The 22,480-nt window shown below is 32.8% G+C and overlaps 1 protein-coding gene across 1 annotated transcript in view; it reads left to right on the forward strand.

Annotated features, from left to right (window-relative positions):
• Positions 1-22,480, forward strand: part of LOC111087925 (glutamate receptor U1-like) — a gene marked incomplete at its 5' end in the record, with an annotated part of 39,366 nt that overhangs the window by 13,575 nt on the left and 3,311 nt on the right. Inside the window, 4 exons of the mRNA XM_022396367.1 lie at positions 3,437-3,708; positions 4,256-4,445; positions 15,898-16,114; positions 19,606-19,769. Of these exons, the coding sequence (XP_022252075.1) occupies positions 3,437-3,708; positions 4,256-4,445; positions 15,898-16,114; positions 19,606-19,769 (843 nt within the window). The remainder of the gene's footprint in view (positions 1-3,436; positions 3,709-4,255; positions 4,446-15,897; positions 16,115-19,605; positions 19,770-22,480) is intronic.

A 22,480-nucleotide genomic window follows, 5' to 3' on the forward strand; every position in this document is an offset into this window, starting at 1 on the left:
TCTACAAATAAACAGTTCATAGGCCTTTTTATTCTGATTTAAAAACAATTTTTTTAACATCTAAAAACATTCACACGAGATCAGAAAAAAAAAAACTATAACCTTCTAAGTTGATGGATCTCGTTAATATAAAATAATAGCATTTCCACTTATTTTTTTTTTCATCTCTTATAAGGTAAAGAATAATTACTCAATGAATATTCTTTGTCATAAATATCAAGTCATACTTCGGCTTCTTCTGATACATCTGTATAGAGTACTTTCAGATTTATATACATAATTAATTTCTATTTTACGCATTCACTATCAATGCATTATTCATGCCAGTTTTGTAAAAATAATAAATTTCATTGAATATGAAATATATATGTGTGTTTATGGTTTGTTTGCTTTTGAGCGTAAAGTTACAAAATGGGTTATATACGTTATGCCCATGCAGGTGTCGAAACCCGATTTTTATCGTTATAGGCTCTCAGACATACTGCCGAGCCACGGTAAGGATATATATATATATTTCCATTTAAAAAAACTATTGCCCCATTTATGTAAAGCAAAAGACAAAGAGCTTGACGTGACGTAGTGGTTAGTGTTCTTGTACTGTGAATCCTAGAGTTCAAGGTTCCCAACCCGTTGCCGTATAAACGCACTCTGCACATTGTGGCTATGGTTGCACATAAAAGTAAGAATCAAATGCTTCAGTTCGATTAGACAAGAATAACCCAAGTGTTGGCGGACGTTACCGTTGACTAGCTACTTTACCTCTAATTTATTAGCTCATATTTATGGACGGCCATGCGCAGATAGTCCTTGTGTAGATTTGTGTGCCATTCTGAAACAAACAAATAGAGCACAAGAGTTAAGTGTAACTGTTAACACTAAATGTTCAGTATTTGCTATAAGCGTTTTAACTCTTCAACCAGTTTTTTTTATTTCATGCAATGTCAAGTGTTTTCTTTCTCTCTCACTCTACACCTAATCATTATTATTGTATCTTTATACATATTTCTAATGAGCAGATTATAGTCGCCCAAATACCCAGATTTAAAGGAAACGATGTGAATATTCATTATTTAATTAAAGTTAAATGAAGTTTAATGACTTATGTATATTAAACGAGTAAAGTCTGCAGCCAGTAAAGAGGAAATTTGCATGAAATAGAAACGAGGTTAATCAAATTCAAATCTGAACGAAACGGATGAAAGAGAGAAATTATTTTAACCTGAACGACGTAGGAATAGTAATTAAAACCTTGTGGCTTCATAATATACAGGAAATGCAATTCCTAGCGTTATAGGGTGACAAGTAACTTGCATAAAAGTTAAAATAAAAGCACCACTGATGAATAAATGTCGTGACAAGATTTTACGAGTAATCCGATAAATTCTTTGGAAAGGCAGAACACCTACAGGTCTTTCCATCTATTGAAACCAGTAGCTACTGCTGTTAATCCATCATAATAGCCGATTATTATACAGTCAACTATTTCATTGGTAACAAATAACTCAACCAGTATTTCCTGGGTGACAACTCAACCGGTATTTCCTGTGCAACAAATAAACGACTTTAATTCCTAAAGGAATCATTACCACGTAATTTTAAACTGGAAAACTTTTTCTATGAAATCAAGAAAAACTTTCGACATATGTGATTAAAAACAACTAAAAAGTCAGATTTTCTTTTATTGAAGCTTGCTTTGTGTACATATTTCATACATTCTCGTGAATGTAATTAAAACTCGTATGAAACTTCAATATTGATAAAGCAGAATCACATCAACTTAATCAACTATTAATATAATATTTTTAATAGAATACAGAAAATTAATCGTGCTTTATAAGATTGATTTGCTAGGTTCATTTAGTGTCGTATAGCCGCTAATGTGAACATGCTGATAGTTTAACACCATTTTATTTGGTTCATGACACATTCCCAACCATCTGACGAACAATACCACTACATGAGCACGTGATTGAAGAAATACGTCACAGTTCTTTCCCACAAGTGCCATTTGAATGGTGAAATTGTCAAAAGATGTAGAGCCAAGGACATATCAATCTGAAGTTGAGACTTTAATATTTCCTTTGGTAAACTCGAACAATAGAGCTTTTAATGCAGAAATGGGTTCCGAAACTACATGGCAAGCCAATAAGGCGTGTTACCATCATTCGCAAATCGAAGACTATAGTTACGAAAGAGAATATCCAACCCTAAAAGCCAGTGCAATGAAAATGGGCTTATCTCGAGGATTACCATGACTAGATGATAATAAAATGATTTTAAAATGAGGAACGTTCACAAGCCAAAAGTTCATTAACTTCAAGCCATAGCTGTTTCAATGAGAAAGATGGCAGAAGAAACTGGAACAGAGGAATCCTCTTCAACCACATTGTTATCAAGTCTCCTTATGTAATACCAATGGATTTTTGTTACTTTAGTTTGCTTAAAAACATGGTCGTGAAAGTCGACATCCATGCACAACGGAGGGTCTATGGAAGGTTTTACAATATATAAGTTATAGCATCGAGGTTGTTATCCTTTGAACAAACTTGTTACAATTAAAACTGAGTAATTATGGCCATTAGGCTATAATGGAGGAACTCCAAAGTCAACACAGTACCTGAAACATCGTTCTTATAAAGTGCGGTCAACATTTTGTATTTCAAATATACAGTTTCTTATAAGCTTAAGTGTATATATTAAGACTGTAAAATGCAATTGGTTCCATTTTCTAATGTTGTATACATCATTAAACCTAAACTCAGTAATAATCGATAGCCTAGTAAAACGCGTTGTATACATCATTAAACCTACACTCAGTAATAATCGATAGCCTAGTAAAAGGCGAACTCTATTAAGTGTACAATAGACAAATTATTGAACTAAATATTACTCTTTCGATTACCATAAAACGTTTGGGACCATTTTTTTAAATTTAATAATGAGAGAATTTTTCACTATAATTATGAATTGTGTTATCTTCTTCCTAATAATTTGGATAATTGGTCACATTTCTACCAAAGTAGAAGTTTGTTTGTTGTTTTATTTAGAGCAAAACCATATTGGGCTATCTGCTGTGTCCACCGCAGGGAATCTAACCCCGGATTTTAGCGTTCCAAGTCCGTCGACTTAACTCTGTCTCATCGGGAGATCCAAAGAAGACAACATTCAGGACGAGTATTACAGTTGGATAGTAATATACCTTAACAATTGCAGGTAACTGTTGCCGAGAGTAATGCTGCAGACATAAACTCTATTGGCATTAGCGCAAAATAGAAAAGATAATTTCACGTGTTCACCGGTACGCTTAAAAGCTTATAACCCCAAAATCCTGTATATGATTTCGGAGATGGACAAAACGCAAATAGCCCATTGTGTAGTTTTGCGCTAAAACAAAAGGATCTTCACGTATTCTATTTAAAACGGCTTTTACTTGCAGAATTCTGATTCAGAGGTAATGAGGAAAATTGGAAAGCCGTTCGATGAAAACCCAGATGAATTTGTCAGTACTTCTAGAGAAGGAGTAGAGAGAGTTTTAACTGGGAAATACGCTTTTATCAAAGAAAAGTCTTATCTGGAAGCATCAATTGAAGAAGACTTTCAGCTATCAGGACAGTGTCGATTTTCTCTTGCAAGGGAAGAGTTTTATCCAGTTGGATATGGCTTAGCTCTACAATCCAACTCGCCCTTTCTGGAACTTTTCAATTTGTTGTAAGTAAAAATAAATAACTTATTATTTTGTACGATATAATATTTAATTTAATTAAGCAATCCTCGCTTAAAACAAACACAAAAGTTTATTATTAACTTATTTTGTTTCAATTCGGTTAATCTATTTATAAAGCTCTATGTAGGATATATAAATATTAATATATTTAAACTTCTTGTTATCAACAACTCAAGCTGCCCGTTCATCTAACTAACTATTTATTTTTCTGTCTGTCAACTTATCCTTTTCTTACATTGAAAATGAATTAAAATAGCCAGTTATATACATATGTATATTGTTCATTAAACAATTCTATTTTGGCAAAAACAATTTTTCAGTATTACGATAATCTAATTTGTTGCCTATATTAAAATTAATCTTATCTAATGCGTTCTTTGTGTAATTTTTGCACTGTTAGGGTTAATAGTCAATTTTAAGTTTAAAATTACAGAGATATGAAATTAGAGTATCATATATATCATATTAAGTGGATATTAAACATTAATAATACTAAGTATGATCTTAACAATGTTTATGTTTACTTTACAGAATGCGAAGAATGATACAGGCAGGTCTACTGGTTAAATGGCACAAGGACTACTTTGACATCAACAACGACTGTACATCTTTGTCTCAGCCTAAACTAGGCGAACATTCCCTCACCTTGATTGACTTACAAGGAAGTTTCGCTCTCCTAGGAATTGGCTTGAGTTTGAGTGTCTCTGCGTTTTTACTGGAAGTTTTCTGTTACTGGATAAGGAAGAAAAACTGCCTCAGATGATTTTAAAGCCCTGACTAAAATGTTGTGCGATAGTTTTCATTGACATTGTAGTGATAGACAGTGATAAATGTAATAAATATGTAGTGTCCATAAGTACGGCAACGTCGACACAAATCTACCACAAGTAAACATTAGGAAGGACTAGATTAGGATCAGATTGTGTATAGAAACATTAGGAAATATTCAATTTGGAATAATTTATGTATAGAAACATTAGGAAATATTCAATTTGGAATAAATTTATGTATAGAAACATTAGGAAATATTTAATTTGGAATAATATATGTATAGAAACATTAGAAAGGATTATGTTTGGAACAATTTATGTATAGAAACATTAGAAAGGATTATGTTTGGGACAGTTTATACGTAGAAACATTAGGAAGGATTAGATTTGGATGAACTTATATATAGGAACATTAGGAAGGATTACACTTTGGAACAATTTATAGATAAAAACTTTAGGAATAATTACATTTGGAACAATTTATATATAGAAACATTAGAAATGATTACATTTGGATCCATTTATATATAGAAGCATTAGGAAGGATTATATTCAGATTAAATATATATTTATTTATAGAGAGAGTGAGAGAAACATTAGAAAGGACTATATTGTAATGAATTTAGATAAACATACATTAGGAAAAATTACATTGGGATCAACTTGTATATAGAAACATTAGGAAGGATTACATTGGGATAAATGTTATTTAGAAACATTAGAAAGGACTGCATTTGGATTAATTTATATATAGAAACATTATAAAGAACAACATTTGGATCAATGTATATATATATAGGAACATTAAGAAAGATTACGTTCGGATCATCTTAAGTACAAAAACATAACGAAAACATGTTTGGATTTATTATCAAAAAGAGGTTTTTAACTCAATTGAAACCCTGGGTAAGGAAAAGAAAGTTGCGTATTTAACAAGCATGTCAGAGATTATATTTTGTTCCTTTAAAATGTAATTGAATAAATTGAATAAAAGTAAAAAGACTTTCGTCAAACTTTCCAAAAAGAAGATATCCAATGTCTAACAAGAGGGAATCCACAGTAGCCGCAGCTGTAATTAAATCTAAAATCGGGCAAAAAATAAAGCTATGAGCTAAAAGTTTGTACTTGAAAAAAAAAAGTTAGAGCCGCTACGCCGCGGCTAAAAAATTGTCTTGCTAAAAATAATAGAGATCTAATCATTCGTGAAAAGAATTACAAAATTGTTCTTCAAATGCTTTTGTTTGAACAATATAAATGTGAACCTAAATTCAATCGATTTAACCCGTAAAACTATATATATACTTAAACAAACTTCACGGTAGACTCACGTTTTCCTCGCTTTATATTTTGTCGTTAAAATAAGAAGGACACGAAAACTCAGTTTTAGTTAGAAATTAAATAAGGTTTTCAAATGAAATAAAATATTTTAATGAAATGAATACTAAATTCGTCAAATCTGAGCACTTTATCGATAATAAAAAAAATGTCAAAGAACTCGCAGATTAGCATATCCAAAATATTGCAAAGATAAAATAAGCAAAGGTAACATGGCAGTGATTTTGTTGAGGCACGATCACGCTGCTGTCACAACTGATAGAAATATAATCTTGATGCATACAAGAGACAATTTATTGCTATTCAGAACCGGTATTTTCTTTTTCAGACAAAATGAACAGACTTTAAGCATATGTTTTCTAAGTTGATCTCATTTGCAGATACAGAAACACGTTTTTTGTTTTCATGAATGATTGATAAAGCCGTTCCTAATTTTGAAGTGATAGACTAGAGGAAAGGAAACTAGATAACAGCACCCACCGCTAACTTTTGGCCCACTCCTGTCAAACAAATAAGTGGGTTTTGACCATCACTTTTATAACACAACAACCATGGACCTAAAGTGTTTTCCGGTAACGAAATGCAATCCATGGAATATAAGCTCTACAGTGTGGTACGCTAACCATTGGAACAGCTGTCATAAAGTTGACTGTGGTAGTATTGTATCTAAACTTATTATATCTCATTTATTTTTTACTTTTTCATTGAAGAATAATGATTGAAAAGAGTGTCCTTTGAAATTAAACTCACTTTACTGCAGAAAGTATGTTAACAATATATTTACTATCTTTGAATCACAAAGCCATGTTGAAGATTTTTCAACTTGACACTTGACTGTGAAGAAAAATCTAGTGTGCCATTTGTGAATAATTTGATATGTAACCAACAAGGTAATTTTGAAGTAGATGTATATCGTAAACCAATTATGGTATGCAGACACACCGTTCGTTTTCTATCCTCTTTATTGATACGTAATTTTTTTTAATGTTTATGTATACAGAATGTGTTTAGCTTCTAATATAGAAAGACAATTAATTGAACTAAGTTTTTCTCACCCTAGTTACACATGGAAATGGGTCACACAACTAGGGTGTCATACCAACTGCCTAAAATTATTCTTAAAATAATGTTTGTTTATTACCTTGTACTGTGCTTTAGGATTCACTTTTTGTTGTGATATTGGTCTTTGCACGAAGAAAACAACAACGACTTCTTGATTAGTTAAACAAATTTCTTGGAAACTCCTTAATTAGCTAAATAATTTTCTCACAAACTTTCCCAAGACATTTGTCTTGCGATGGCTCACAGTAAGCCTGGGGCTTGTATCACTACGATTATGGATCTCCGTGTCGGATAAAGCGCAAAAACCTATTAGAGAACTATGCTCTAAAATAAACAAACCTGAATTAATTAAGTAACACTGGCATTTCTACAGAATATGATCAGTTTAAAAAACATACTTTTTGCTGTCGTTTCTCAAATCGTTAACACTTCTAATTCTTGCCTTCAAACAAAGTCAGCCCGATATGGTCAGGTGGTTAGGGAGCTCTACTCGCAATCTGCGGGTCGCGGGTTCGAATCCCACCAAACATGCTCGCCCTTTCAGCCGTAGAGGCGTTATAATATGACGGTCAATCTCACTATTCATTGGTAAAAGAGTAGCCCAAGAGTTGGTGGTGATGACTAACTGCCTTTCCTCTAGTTTTACACTGCTAAATTAGAGACGGCAAGCGCAAATAGCCCTAGCGTAGCTTTGCGCGAAATTCAAGAAACAAACAAAAAAGTCCATATAAATTTCATTTAGAAGCGAGTAATACGCTTCAACTATTTCTAGAATGTTTTCACTGTGTGTTTGTGCGTATGGGTATAAAAATGAGATTAATAAATCCCGCTAAGGTGGCACTTATTTTTCTGCTACAGGGTAGGCTAAAAAAGCTATAATAAAATAGAAAATTGATAAGCTTTTTATCTAACCACATTTTCAGTTAGACCTGCAATAAGAAAAGCGCTTCTAAACCGCCACTAAAAGTACATTACAATTTTGTAAATAGATTATTATTCACCACTAACACCTTCCTTTAAGTAAAACTCTTGACATGCTTACAAAATGTGTTACCAAACTTTATAACTATATGAAGACTAACGAACATTTCCAGTTTAATGTTTCATCTAACACTTAAGTACAGACTGATTTTCGTACACATCTTACATTTTGTATTTGTAATAAACTATGGCGCTTGTCTGACTCTTACTTTGTGTGTGGTTTCTGCACTTTTATAGATATTGTACTGGTTGGCACTGTCTGATTGGTTGAGTGACAACCAGTCGCAGTGCAAACTATCAAAACTTGGTTGTACTTTTGTGTAATTAAGTTTCATACAACAGAGTGGAAGAAATCTCATAATATTTGCATTTTCACCCATTTTATTAATTATTTTCATAATTATTTACAATTTCCAATAATGCATGTCCCTTTAGAAACAACGTTACTATTGAACTTTTAAATTGTTTTTAAAAATCTTATTGGTGATGGTGGGTTTTAGTGTAAAGCTACACAATGGACTATCTGTGTTCTGTTCCACCGCGGTGAATCGAACCATGGATTATTGGATCGTAAGTTCGGAAACTTACCGCTGGCCCACCGAGAAACGTTTTTAAAGAGTTTGAACTTTCAATATCATGGCCAGGTCAGAGACCCCCTAGGTGGAGCCTTATCTAATTTTGATATTATGGCCAGAGGAAAGTAGGCAGACAATCAATAGCACCGGCCGCCATAAGAACTCTGTCTGTCTCTTTAAGACGAATATAAAGATTTGCTGTTCCGTTTATAAGACATTTACTGCTGAAAGTGTGGAGGTGTCTAGCGGCATCACGTCTCGAACCTCTGACACAATGAACCGCGGCTCGACACGCCAACCATTACTCCACCCTCAAACATGAAGCGTTTAAAGCATAAGATCTCGTTTTCGTATTGCAAAGGTACTGAAGTCTAACGTTTTTGGTTTTGTTCTTTTAGCCTGTGAGGCTTACGTCTCTCAATCGATACCTCCTTGTGAAACAAAACAACGACGAAACCTGCGCGCCTTTGATAACTAAGCGCTTTTCGAAATGTATGGGGCTCAATCAATGCTTGCTTATTAGGCTTTGTTTCTTTCTTTAATGAAGATGTGTTAGAATTTTCTTAACTCCTAACCGAAACACATATCAAAAATGAGCCCAACAAGTCTTGGATGGTGTTTTTTTGTAGTTATTACTTTAACTCAGACTGTTGATGTCAAACCATTTAATCTGGGTGAGGTTACAGTTTCAGAATTATTTATTAGTTTTATAATATTAATATATATGCTCACGTGCATTATTTTCGAGTTTGAAAAACTAAGAGTGTACCTAGTATCTATTCGTCTGTTTTTAAGTTTTGATAACTGTAGAACTGTGACTTTTCATATGTGTAATACTTTTTCAATATGTTAGTTCATTTCCTACTTACGTGTACATGTTTAGGATCTTTAAGATTTAACAAGTGTATGTGCGTTCACATATGTTTTTTCTTCAAAGTTTTAACAATTACTTTTCTCTACTTTACTTAGTCTAAGAAGTCTAATTAATATAACTGTGGTTTCTGAATAATAACCATAGCTCTACATGTGTTCGCTGTGTGGTTTCTGATTTATATGGTAACTGTAGCTGTACATGTGTTCGCTGTGTGGTTTCTGACTTATATAGTAACTATAGATCTATATGTGTTCGTTGTGTGTTTTCTGCTTCATATAGTAGCTATAGTTCTGTATGTTTCGATGTGTGGTTTCTGACATATATAGTAACCATAATTCTATATGTGTTTTCACTGTGTGGTCTCTAGCTTATATAGTAACTATAGTTCTATATTTCTTCGCTGTGTGTTTTCTGACTTATATGATAGCTGTAGCTCTAGATATGTTTCTTTTGTAGTTTCTGACTTATATAGTAACTATAGTTCTGTTTCGTCCATAGCTCTGTTTATGTTCACTTGTGTGATTTTTGATTTGTGTTAACTACAACTATATGTGTATTCACTTCTGACTTATAAAGCAACTATAACTCTGACTGGATTTACTTGCGTTGTCTCTGAGTTCTGATAACCATAGTTCCCTCTGTGTTCTCCTGTGTGGCTTATGACTCTATATGGGCGATTTCTTTCTTATATAAACTAAACTCTACGTGTGTTCACTTGTGTGGATTTTAAGTTCTGATAACTATTGTGCTATGTTTATTCATCTGATGTTTTGTGGTTGATTGTAACCATAAGTCTACGTGTGTTTACTTGTTTCAATTACAATAAACTAATTATAGTTCTATGTGTGTTCACTTGTGTGACTTATGTCTTATGGTGACTATAGCTCTATTATTTCTCACATGAGTAGTTTCTGAATTATGATAACAAAATAAAAATATATGTATGTGTGTTCAGTTGTATTGTTTATGACATATTCATTGTTCAATTGCGTGGTTTCTTAGTTTTAATATCTATAGCTTTATGTGTGCTTACTTGTGTGGTTACTGAATTCTAAAAACTAGCTGTGTGTATGTTCACTTGTGTGATTCCTGAATTCTAAAAACTAGCTGTGTGTATGTTCACTTGTGTGGTTCCAGAATTCTAAAAACTAGCTATATGTATGTATGTTCACTTGTGTGGTTCCAGAATTCTAAAAACCAGCTGTATGTATATACATAGAGCTGTTTTTAGAATTCAGGAACCACACAAGTGAAAATACATACAGCTGGTTTTAGAATTCTGGAACCACACAAGTGAACATACATACATATAGCTAGTTTTTAGAATTCAGGAATCACACAAGTGAACATACATACAGCTAGTTTTTAGAATTCAGTAACCACACAAGTGAACATACATACAGCTATTTTTTTAGAATTCAGGAGCCACACAAGTGACCCTACATACAGTTAGTTTTATAATTCAGAAACTATACAAGTGAACATACATACAGCTAGTTTTTATAATCCAGGAACCACACAAGTGAGCGTTCACTTGTGTGGTGCCTGAATTATAAAAACTAGCTGTATGTATGTTCACTTGTATAGTTTCTGAATTATAAAACTAACTGTATGTAGGGTCACTTGTGTGGCTCCTGAATTCTAAAAAAATAGCTGTATGTATGTTCACTTGTGTGGTTCCTGAATTCTGAAAACTAGCTGTTTGTATGTTCACTTGTATGGTTTCTGAGTTCTTGTGTATAATTTATGAATCTTCTACGTGGTTTATGACTTAAAGCAACTCTAGCTTTATGTATGTTTACTTATATGGTTTAGACTTATATAAATTATAGTTCTGTGTTGCTCACTTGTGTGATTCCTGAGTTCTGATAACTACTGATTAAAGTGTGTTCACTCGTGTGGCTTCTAACATAATAATTATATCTGTAACTATGTTCACTCGTGTGGCTTTGGACATGTATTGACTATAGCTGTTGTTCACCCATTTCGTTTTGTGACTTACAGTAACTATGAGCCTACTTGTGTTCTCTTGCGTGGTTTCTGCGTTCTGATAACTAAAATTATATGTGTGTTATCACACAAACGATTCTCTGTAAAATAATTGCATTTGTTAAAAACAAAATTCATTCACAATCACGTTAAACCTACTCCCATTCTGAGTACAATTTAAGAAAACAGAAAAGAGTTATAAATATGTTATTTTACCAATTTATGCATGAAATTAGTTAAGCATTGCTGCATCTGAAACGCACATAAGGCCGGTGCTTAACTATGGTTTCCTGTGACACAAACGGTGGAGGATGGTGACACATTTTCACTGGACTAGATGCTATTTCATCCTAGGTTAGCTCCCAGCTACTCGCTGATGCCCATTATACAGTTTAGTAGAATGAAGCAGTGGGGGTAAAATGTCTTCCTCGACGACATTTCGTAGAAAAGCCTAGAATTCCCAATCTTTGAACTATGAGCTCAAAGCACTAATCACTATGTCACGTTGTCCTAACTCATGTATAACCAATATATTCAGAGACTGAGTACGTTATATCAAAATGATACAACTTTACAACTTGCATTGTTACATCCAGTAATACTCTAACTGGAAACCTTGAATCTTGACAGCAGCCTAGTTTTCATTACAATAGGTTCTATCGCAAGGTTGTCATGTCTAACACACACCCTTCTTCTTTGCATTCTTTCCACAAGTCATCTAGTCTACGAAGCTTAAGATGATGGTTTCCGAGTGCCCATTTTAACATCCCGATCGCCCAGAAATCCATAGATGTTTTGTTCAGCGACTTGACCAATATGTCTTCGTAAGAAACAGCAATAAAACCCGTTTTATTTCTCAGCTACTTGAGGTATGCGACGGCTGAATGGGTGGTATAACTGGAAGCCTTATTTTGGTGAATTCATACCATGTTAGTCTCGTTTCCAAACATAGATCTTTCTTGATTATGTTGCTTCTGTCGCCTAACTTGTAACGGCTTTTTCCATTGACCTTTATGATCGCGGATTTTCACCTGTTACTAAGCCTGGGGTACAACATGTTGCAGATCTCTTTGTAAATTATCCTGATGTTATTAATTAAAATGGATATCATTATCTTATAAATTATAAATCCCCGATCTAAACACATTCTTATGATAAGTGTATCAAAGTTCGATGGAATCGCACTACCTTGGTGAAGCCAAGAATTTATCAAAATATAGTTCTGATACATTCTGTTCCACCATGACTTTACATCGGCTGTGGTTGTCATATGACTTGTTTATTTGCATATTCACAATCGTCTTGATACAATGTATTCAACCCTTTTTATATATAAACTTTGCAAGCCTAAAATAAAGCGTATCATTTAAAGGTAAGGCAAAGTGCCACACTTGAAATGTATGTAGTTATGTCTCTCAAACTAAACATAGGCCCTGCTAAACCCTACAAACATATTAATATAACTGGAAATTCCTGCCTGATTTAGTCTTTACTAAGCAATGAAGTTAAGAACCGATACGTCTTTCGGCATTGGAAATGTGGTAGCTTATTTTATTTACTAAAGCTTCCATTTAATTATAATCATTAGAGTTGTGGAGTTTTCGAGTACCGACTAGTCTTAGTTTTCACTTCTATCATAAAATATTCCAATGTCTTGGTACTGAGTGTCGCACATAAAATTTTCAGCGAATAATCGTTTCAATTCAGAACTTTCCAGAACATGAAAGTTAATTGATTAAAATACATTATGGGCATAACACCATCCATGTGATATAAATGTGATAACACTTAACTTGTTTAAATCGCATCCGATAGCTTGTTTTAGCGCAAAGCTCAACAGTGGGCTATCTGTGCTCTGTCCACCGCGGGAAATCGAACCCCAGAGTTTAGCGTTGTTAGTCCATAAACTTATCGCTGAACCACCAAGGGACCATCAAATAGTCATCCTTTTAAAATACTTGACTATAAGTGCATATTTTATAAGATCCTCCAACAAACAAACGCTTTCTTCCTATATGATTGTGTAGATGTGTATGTTACTATTATTTTTAAATTTTGAGGGGCGGTTTCACTTCTATAGTGGCAATAATTAATAAGATATTTATATTTTGTATTTATGGCAAAGTTACTAAGGCTTTCCGCTGCCATCCTTAATTTTGAACTGGTGATCAAAGAGAAGACAACCAGTGAGCAGCACTCTAGCACTCACTCTCACAATAAAAGATTGATGGTAACTGTTATAACGTAACCAAAGCTTAAAGTGGGATGGATATTTTGAGATATCGCACAGATTCCAACACATCAGCTCCGAAATCCAAAATTTATGGCAAAGCTACTAAGGCTATCTGTCGTTGCCTCTAATTTTTAACTACTAAACAGAAGGAAGGTAGCCAGTCAGCAGCACCTTACCACCCACACTAAGGGATCGACTGTCATTGTTACAACGCATACACACAGCTTAAAAACAGGGTGAATATTTCGTGAAATCGCACGGATTCGAATCTGGCTCGCTAGCTCAGATATCCGAAACTCTACCCTAATTACAGTGAAGAAGCCAATGTAATAATATGTCATGTTAATTTTTATTTCCAAAGTAATATTTTCATTGGATACTGCATTCTTCTTAAAGTTGTGCTGAAAACAGATTCGAAAAATAACTGACAGTCAGTTAATTTTTTTGTTTGTTTGTTTGTTTAAGCGCTAAACTGTACAACTGTTGTTAGTCTCAAACTATATTTATATGTGCAATATATAACCAAAACACAGATACAATTCCACCTATGGATACGTATAACAAAAAACAGTGTTTTGTTATATGCATTATATATATATATATAGTTTACAGCCTTGTTTTTCAGACTTTCACTTTGTGACAATCGGTAAAAAGTTGTGAAATTAAAGTGAGATGTTGGAAACTCTGTAATGATATAAAATTCGTTTGTTTCCTTCAAATTTTAACGGTCCCTTTATGTATTTTTCTCACTGGTCTACTATATTGGAAGTCTCCATTTTTTGGTTTTGTTTTGACTTAGCCCGTTATCGCTGATGAGGGATATCAGTGCTCAAAGAATCTGGCGTAACCAAGAGAAATGGACAATTGGTGAATCCTTCTGTGGGTTCGGTGACACTAGTTCCCATGACGAATACAGTGAGAAATATCAAGCAAGTCGTACTACAAACCTCTTAACATTTAAACTATTACATAACACACAGGAAACAAAATCATACAACTACAATCTAAGTTAACATTTAAACTATTACATAACACATAGGAAATAAAATCATACAACTACAATCTAAGTTAACATTTAAACTATTACATAAAACATAGGAAACAAAATCATACAACTGCAATCTAAGTTAACACTTAAACTATTACATAAAACATAGGAAGCAAAATCATACAACTACAATCTAATTTTCTTATGTTTTATGTAATAGTTTAAATGTTAATTTAGATTGTAGTTGTATGATTTAGTTTTTTATGTTTTATGTAATAGTTTAAATGTTAAATTGTGCATGAACAGCTTGTTTGCAGGTGTCACTTGACTATAGTAGTTTCATATGATGTGCGTGGAAACAGTTCATGTGTTAATGACAAAGAGATTGCAGGTGGGATAACTTTGAACGTTGAATTAACTTAGACTGCAGTTGTATGATTTTGTATCCTATGTTTTATGTAATAGTTTAAATTTTAACTTAGATTGTAGTTGTATGATTTTGTTTCTTATGTTTTATGTAATAGTTTAAATGTTAACTTAGATTGTAGTTGTATGATTTTGCTTTTTTATGTTTTATGTAATAGTTTAAATGTTAACTTAGATTGTAATTGTATGATTTTGCTTTTTCTAATCTTAGTCTTTAAATTTATTTTTACATACAAAAAAGCAGAATACAAACACAGTTTGATTATCTTAGAAATCTCAAAGTCAGTACTACTTTATGCAAATTACGTCGTTATCAATTTTTACTAGTTAGCTACTGTGTATAACGAGACTAATTAATTCTACATTATTCGTATAAATATATATATATATATATGTACTTTTTACGTGCATATGTAGAGATTAGTGTGAATGTGCCTGTGTGTTTCACTGTTGGTATGTATTAGATTGTTTGAGTTCAATAAAGACTAACAATTATTCTAAACAGTTTTGTAATACAATTTGTTTTTAAACGAAAATGGCCAAATGTTTCCCTTAAACACAATATTGTAAAAATATTTGTACTTCTGGAAATTACTGAATTAACCTTGAACAAAAACGATTCTTGTATTGAATTACTCTTGTACATTGTGCATGTTTTATGTAGCAACTTGTATTATATTGCTCTTGTATATTGTGCATGTTTTATGTAGCAACTTGTATTAGATTACACTTGTACATTGTGCATGTTTTATGTAGCAACTTGTATTATATTACTCTTGTACATTGTGCATGTTTTATGTAGCAACTTGTATTATATTACACTTGTACATTGTGCATGTTTTATGTAGCAACTTGTATTATATTACTCTTGTACATTGTGCATGTTTTATGTAGCAACTTGTATTATATTACTCTTGTATATTGTGCATGTTTTATGCAGCAACATAGATTTACATTACACTCATTTGCCGTTTCTATTACTCCTCAACCAGTTGCATATGTAGAAGAAAAGCCTGCCATCAAGTTGAGCCGGTTTCAGTATCTCATCCATGACATCGTTGCCGCTTTGGAAGAGGTCTGCTCGATTCGAAAAATAAACTTGACCTTTATTAAAGTTCCAAGGACACTGGACGAAACGCAGCTTCCAAATGATAAAAGTTGGTTTGTTTCTGACACAATCATTTAACTATTCTCAAAACCTTGACAATAAACACAGTTATTAATTTTCAACTGTCCTTCACATCACACTCTGTACTAAGAAGAAGAAAACCCTGTTTTACATTACGAGATTTACAAGTAAAAGATAACATTTACTAAAACTGAAATGATATTAATGGATGTTATTTATTGATTATGACTAGATGACACTAATATCTTTTGATTAGGACAGTAGTTTGGAGTAAGATAATAAAGCATGCTCTTTCTTCATTAGGATACGATGATAATGCATGCTCTTTCTTGATTGGGATGAAATGATAACGCATGCTCTTTCTTGATTGGGATAAAATGATAATACATACTCTTTCTTGATTAGAATAAGATGATAATGCACACTCTCTCTTGATTAGGATAAGATAATAATGCATGATCTTTCTTGATTAGGATAAGATAATAATGCATGCTCTTTCTTGATTAAGATAATATGATAATGCACGCTCTTTCTTGATTAGGATAAGATGATAATGCATGCTCTTTCTTGATTAGGATAAGATAATAATGTATGATCTTTCTTGATTAGGATAAGATAATAATGCATGATCTTTCTTGATTAGGATAGATGATAATGCATGCTCTTTCTTGATTAGGATAAGATAATAATGCATGATCTTTCTTGATTAGGATAAGATGATAATGCATGCTCTTTCTTGATTAGGATATGATGATAATACATGCTCTTTCTTGACTAGGATAAGGAGTATAAAATGATACTTGTCTATCTTGCTTAGGACTATTGTGTGGTATAATATTTTATTTATTTATTTGATCAGAAAAGAGATTCGCATAAAACAACACTTCTTTAATCCAGTCACTGCAGTTGTTTAGGGTAATATGGTACCGTTATCTCTTGATGAGGAGCGTAGTGTAGAAATACCGTTATCTCTTGATGAGGAGCGTAGTGTAGAAATCATCTTTATTCTATACTACGCTCCTCATCAAGAGATAACGGTATTTCTACACTACGCTCCTCATCAAGAGATAACGGTAATCGCTCTATTCTTGTCAGTACCTTTGTTTGGTGTAAGGTTATACTGATTCACCTTGGTTACTACTCTGTTCTGATCAGTACTGTTGATTGATATAAGGTGCTACTGCTTTCTATCGATCAGTATGATAGTTTAAGTACATTTATTCCAGTAAACGAACATTCTCCTTTTTTTTATAGTTATTAGAATTATATTACGTTAAATATTTGAATTAATTATTTAAATGAACCTGTCACAGGTGAAATTTGTTCTCGCTCCCAAAAAATCTTGATAAAATAGTTAAACGTTCGACTCTTTTTTTTTTCCCCCCTGCTGTCCTTGGAACACAGTTTATAAATTCCGTGTATAAGAATGTTTGGGTCGATTGGTATACAGTAGCCGTAACCACGTTAAACGCTATTTCGATTTTGCGTGACACCATTTTCATTATTAACAATAGTAACGGAAGGGTGTGTTCATTTAACGCACGAGAGGACCATGAACTCTCTGACTACGATATAAGATGTGATCAATGTCATCTTTCTAGATGAATGTTCAACGTGGAAGTCTGGTCAGAAATGGAATGTTTTTCACTGTGTGTTTGTGCGTATGGATATAGAAATGAAATTAATAGTTTCTAACAATGAGAAACATCAACCACGCCATTGCATGCTGTCTTTGACAAAAACGCAATAAATACCATTAGTTACAAGACCTATTTCTAAAGCAATCACGTAGAACTTTTTCTGTTACAGGGTGGGCTAAAAAGAGTTATATATAAAACTCATATGGTGAATTAAGATCTCGATTAACTCACCAAAATTGTACGTTATTGTTGCTCACCAATATTTATTAAATGGAGGAATAATTGTTTGTTTGTTATTAAGCACAAAGCTACACAAAGGGCTATCTGTGCTCTGCCCACTACGGGTATCGAAACCCAGTTTCTAGAACTGTAAGTCCGCAGACATATCACTGTGCCACTGGGGGTTGCAGGAATAAACAGCATTGCAAAGTGATTACACTTACCCGGATGAAACATACTGAAGGTTTAATCAATGTTTTAAAATGCCTTCATACGTATGTATGAAATATCGTATTGCGTCAACCAAAGTTTTATAGTGCTTATTTCCGTAATGTACTATATTTTCTGGCCTTAGTCAAACCTTCAGCTTTCAGTGTAGGAAAACAACGGAAATTGGAAGGTTACAGTAAATGTAACCTGATCAGAAACTAGATCGATGTTTAATATGAAACTTTATACACCATAACACTATAATTGGTTCATCAATAATCCGTTAGGGTAAGGAAGCCGTTAAATTAAACATGTAATGGTCTAGAACTCTAGAAAATTTGCCGGAACGTTAGTATGTGCTTCGTGGCAGGTTCTGGTAAAGTTAATTTTACTGATGAAAGCGTAAATTTAAGTTTTAGTAAATATTTTACTGGTATTCACATGGGCTACTTTTTAATCACTTAATAAATTTAATGTTTTCAAGGTACACTACATTCCATTAAAGTTTTTTGTAAATTTTATAATCATAATAATGAAGAATCAAATTCAAACCTACCCTCTAGTTAGTTGATTCTCGAGACAAAGCCTAATCTATTAGTTTTAGTATGTAATAAACATCATGGCATAATAATGGTTGGAGACGGCTTGAATGGGTAAAGAATCTTCATTACCCATTCAAGCCGTCTCCAACCATTATTAGTCTCAAAGTGGGTTCCTCGTCATCGAATCATGGCATAATACATTAAAGGCAGGTGCGAAGCAAGATCAAAGTGTTAATTTATTTAGCAGGGTCGTCCTGGATCAAAATTAAACCGTCAGCAGTTAGAAGCTCTGCTAAGCCTCCCGTTGAATTACTAAACGAGTTGATGATTTAAGACCAATATTCAACATTCATTTTTTAATTTTTCATTGTCGTATAATAAGATAATGATAGAGCTTCGAATTTTTACTCACCGACAACTTTTATATAATTTTTTCTACTTTTGCTGTATCAGAATATTGATTGTTCAATGTTATATGATTTTCAAATTAAATTTCAAATGCAGTATTGATATATATATATATATTATATATATTGTGAAAATGTTTTTAGAATTACTTTTTTTACACGCCAAAAAAAAAGAGATTATACAGGAGTCTGAGTTGGAGAATACACATTCTCGGCAAAAGATGAGAAACTGGAGTATAATAGAGGAACACCTGTCTTAAAGATTCCCCCCAGTAACTCAGTGGTAAGTCTGCAAGCATAGCACAAATAGCCCATTGTGTAGCTCCGCGTCAACAACCAAACCAAAACTCAAAGATATTCTGGAAAGAATATTCACTCTTCTTTTTTTTTTTTAATAACAACTTGATGATAACAACAATAATATTTGCACATCGTTAGTACCAGAGTTAAACTAAATAAAAATATACTTAATCTTTTTAATATTAATGTGATTTCCAACAGGGACTTTAAAAATTGACGCCATATTTTCCGTTACCTACTGTTCGTCAGAAAAGAAAATTCGAAACTACGCAACTAAAAGCGTACTTCCGGTTTTTGTTGCACAGTTTCAAAAGTGTGGATTTCGAAGTCTTCGGACGGTTGTGGTCAGAGCTTATCAAATGGAGGTAAGGTAACGTTGTTTGTAATAATAAGCGGCAGCTGGGGTAGTAATTTATCTCTTAAAACCTACTTGAATGTCATAAATGCACAGATTTCTTCTTTAACTGAAAAGTAGCAAATGGTCTGTTATAGTAAAGCATATTTTTGTAATATAATGTTATGCCGCCTAAAACTGATCGTATTTGGGAAGGGTATGTAACAGTCCTTTCACAAGCAAGATATTCATACACTCATTTCATAAAGGTGTGTTTAATTCGGGCATTTAGAATTTCCGATACAGGAATATATGTTGTACTTAATGAAGTTGAAAAATAATAGAATATGAGTCAACTTGAGATTCCAAGACCATCCAGAAAGAGACCTGCAATAAGTCGTATCTCAACCGTGGTAAACAAAGTGCGGTGTTTTGGAGCATGTGAAAATCCACGAACACAAAGATCAACGATAAAAGCCGTTCACGTGCCCAGGATAACAGTATTAAACATAATCAAGAAGGATCTTCAAAAGCAACATAATTACGTGTACACAAGGTGCTTCTTCGACACACCTGTTCAACTGTTGCATGCCTCAAGAAGTTGAAGAATGAAATGTTTATTCATTAATTTTATTCCATGCTGGTTAAGTCCTCAGACACAGATTTTTGTGTAATAAAGCCGTTAAAACTGGTACTGGGAAGCCGCCATTCTCATACACTAGATGGATTGTAGAAAATCAGCAGGGAAGGGGTGTGCGCTTTGGATAAGACAACCTCACGACGGAACCTTTTGCAATGGAAATTACACTGCAGAGTTATTGTCAAGACGCACGGTCGTCAGACAGAGCATGCCCAGACGTGGTGACATGGACTGTAACGACGTGGTGAAGCTCTGAAATATAGTCTATGCAACTCTCTGGATAAATAAGAATTAAGGTTTAGAAGAGATAAAGAAGAAGGCCAAAATACTAGCACTTAGATTGATAACTATAATATGCTGATTAATTATATAATTATCTAAAGAATCAAGTAGCTTCGCTGTTTTTTATATGAAAAACGCTGTTTCATGATGAAATGTTATAGCAAGAATAATTTATCACAAAATCATTTCGATAATGATACTTTACATATATTACCAATTTCTAAAAGCATTTTTCCTGACAGTGACGCTGTTTGTAATGGAACTAAAAAATATAATTTCGTTTATAAAGTATAATGAAAGAATTAGCGCAAAGAATCACTAAAACAAAAAATTATCAAGTGGATTTCTAAGGACTCAGAAACTGGAGTACTTTCGAATAATTGACCGTTTTTATGCAGAAGTAAAAAACTCGCAAAGAAGAACTATTCGAAAGCTTTAGAGCTTCTGGATCTTTTGAAATGTTAAACTCACGTATCTGTGTATATTTAAAAAAAATAATAATTAATTAATCTTGCTTACATACGTATGTATGTGTGTACATGTTTCTGTGTAATATGTACGATGTAAATAATCAATAATTCTTTATCATTAGCCCCAGCAGTGGTTTCCATGCTTTCTTGATGGCTTGTTAGCGTGGGTTAATCACCTGCATAGCCAAGCACAAAATCAAACAAAAGTTAAAAAGGTAACAATTAAGTTCCTGTTTTCTATTGGTGTTGTTGCTTTAATGTAAAAAAAAATAAACTTTGCAAAATGAAAAAATAAATGGAATGTGTTAAGTGAAAATAATGATTATTTGTATAAACGTGCGATAAGCTTCAGTAGATTGTTACACCGAACATATATTTATAGTAAATAATTTATTACATGAAAATGTATCAAATATTTGAAGTAACAGAATCATCTACTTCAAATACACTGAAATAAATAATAAAAGTAGAGCATACATGCAATACCTATCAACATGTAAACAATAAACACAAGTAACAGACACAACGCCCCCAGATGGCTTAGCGGTAAGTCTGAGAGCTTATAACGCTAAAATCGGGTTTCGATACCCGTAGGGAGCAGAGCATAGATAGCCCATTATGTAGCTTTGTGTCCAACAACAAATAAAGATACAAAAAATAGAATTTAGCAATAATTATACATATTAATGTTCAATGTTAATAAAGATCAGAAATTCTAATCAACAATTATAAATTATAACATAAATAATAGCAATAAATAATATTAAGCAAAAAAGAATAAATAAAGTAAAAATTATAACATAACCATAAACAGTGATGTATAGATAAAATACGCATTAATTAAAGAAATAAATACAAACAATAACATATAAATCATAAAAATTAGTAAACAACATAAACGACAAACGTATACAGTAAATCTAAACAATACCTATAAACCATAAACATACAGAAATGAACAATATAAGTACCAACAATAAAAGTACACAGTGAATTTATACCATACTGGAAATCACAAACATAAGTAAACAATATGTAAGCAACAAAATTCAATAATAAATCTAAATGAAAAAGACGTTTCATTAATATAAGTAAACAATATAAACAACAAAAGTACACAATACACTTGAAATCACAAACATAAGTAAATAATACGTAAGCAACAAAAGTCAATGCCAAAGCTAAGTAAAAAAAGACGTTTCTTAAACATAAGTAAACAACAAAATTACACAATAAACCCGAAATCACAAACATAAGTAAACAATTTCGATGACGAGGAACCCACTTTGAGACTAATAATGGCTGGAGACGGCTTAAATGGGTAATGAAGAAAAACTTATATTAAAGTTT

Source organism: Limulus polyphemus, unplaced genomic scaffold, assembly GCF_000517525.1.
Source record: "Limulus polyphemus unplaced genomic scaffold, Limulus_polyphemus-2.1.2 Scaffold2851, whole genome shotgun sequence".
NCBI classification, from domain to species: Eukaryota; Metazoa; Arthropoda; class Merostomata; order Xiphosura; family Limulidae; genus Limulus; species Limulus polyphemus.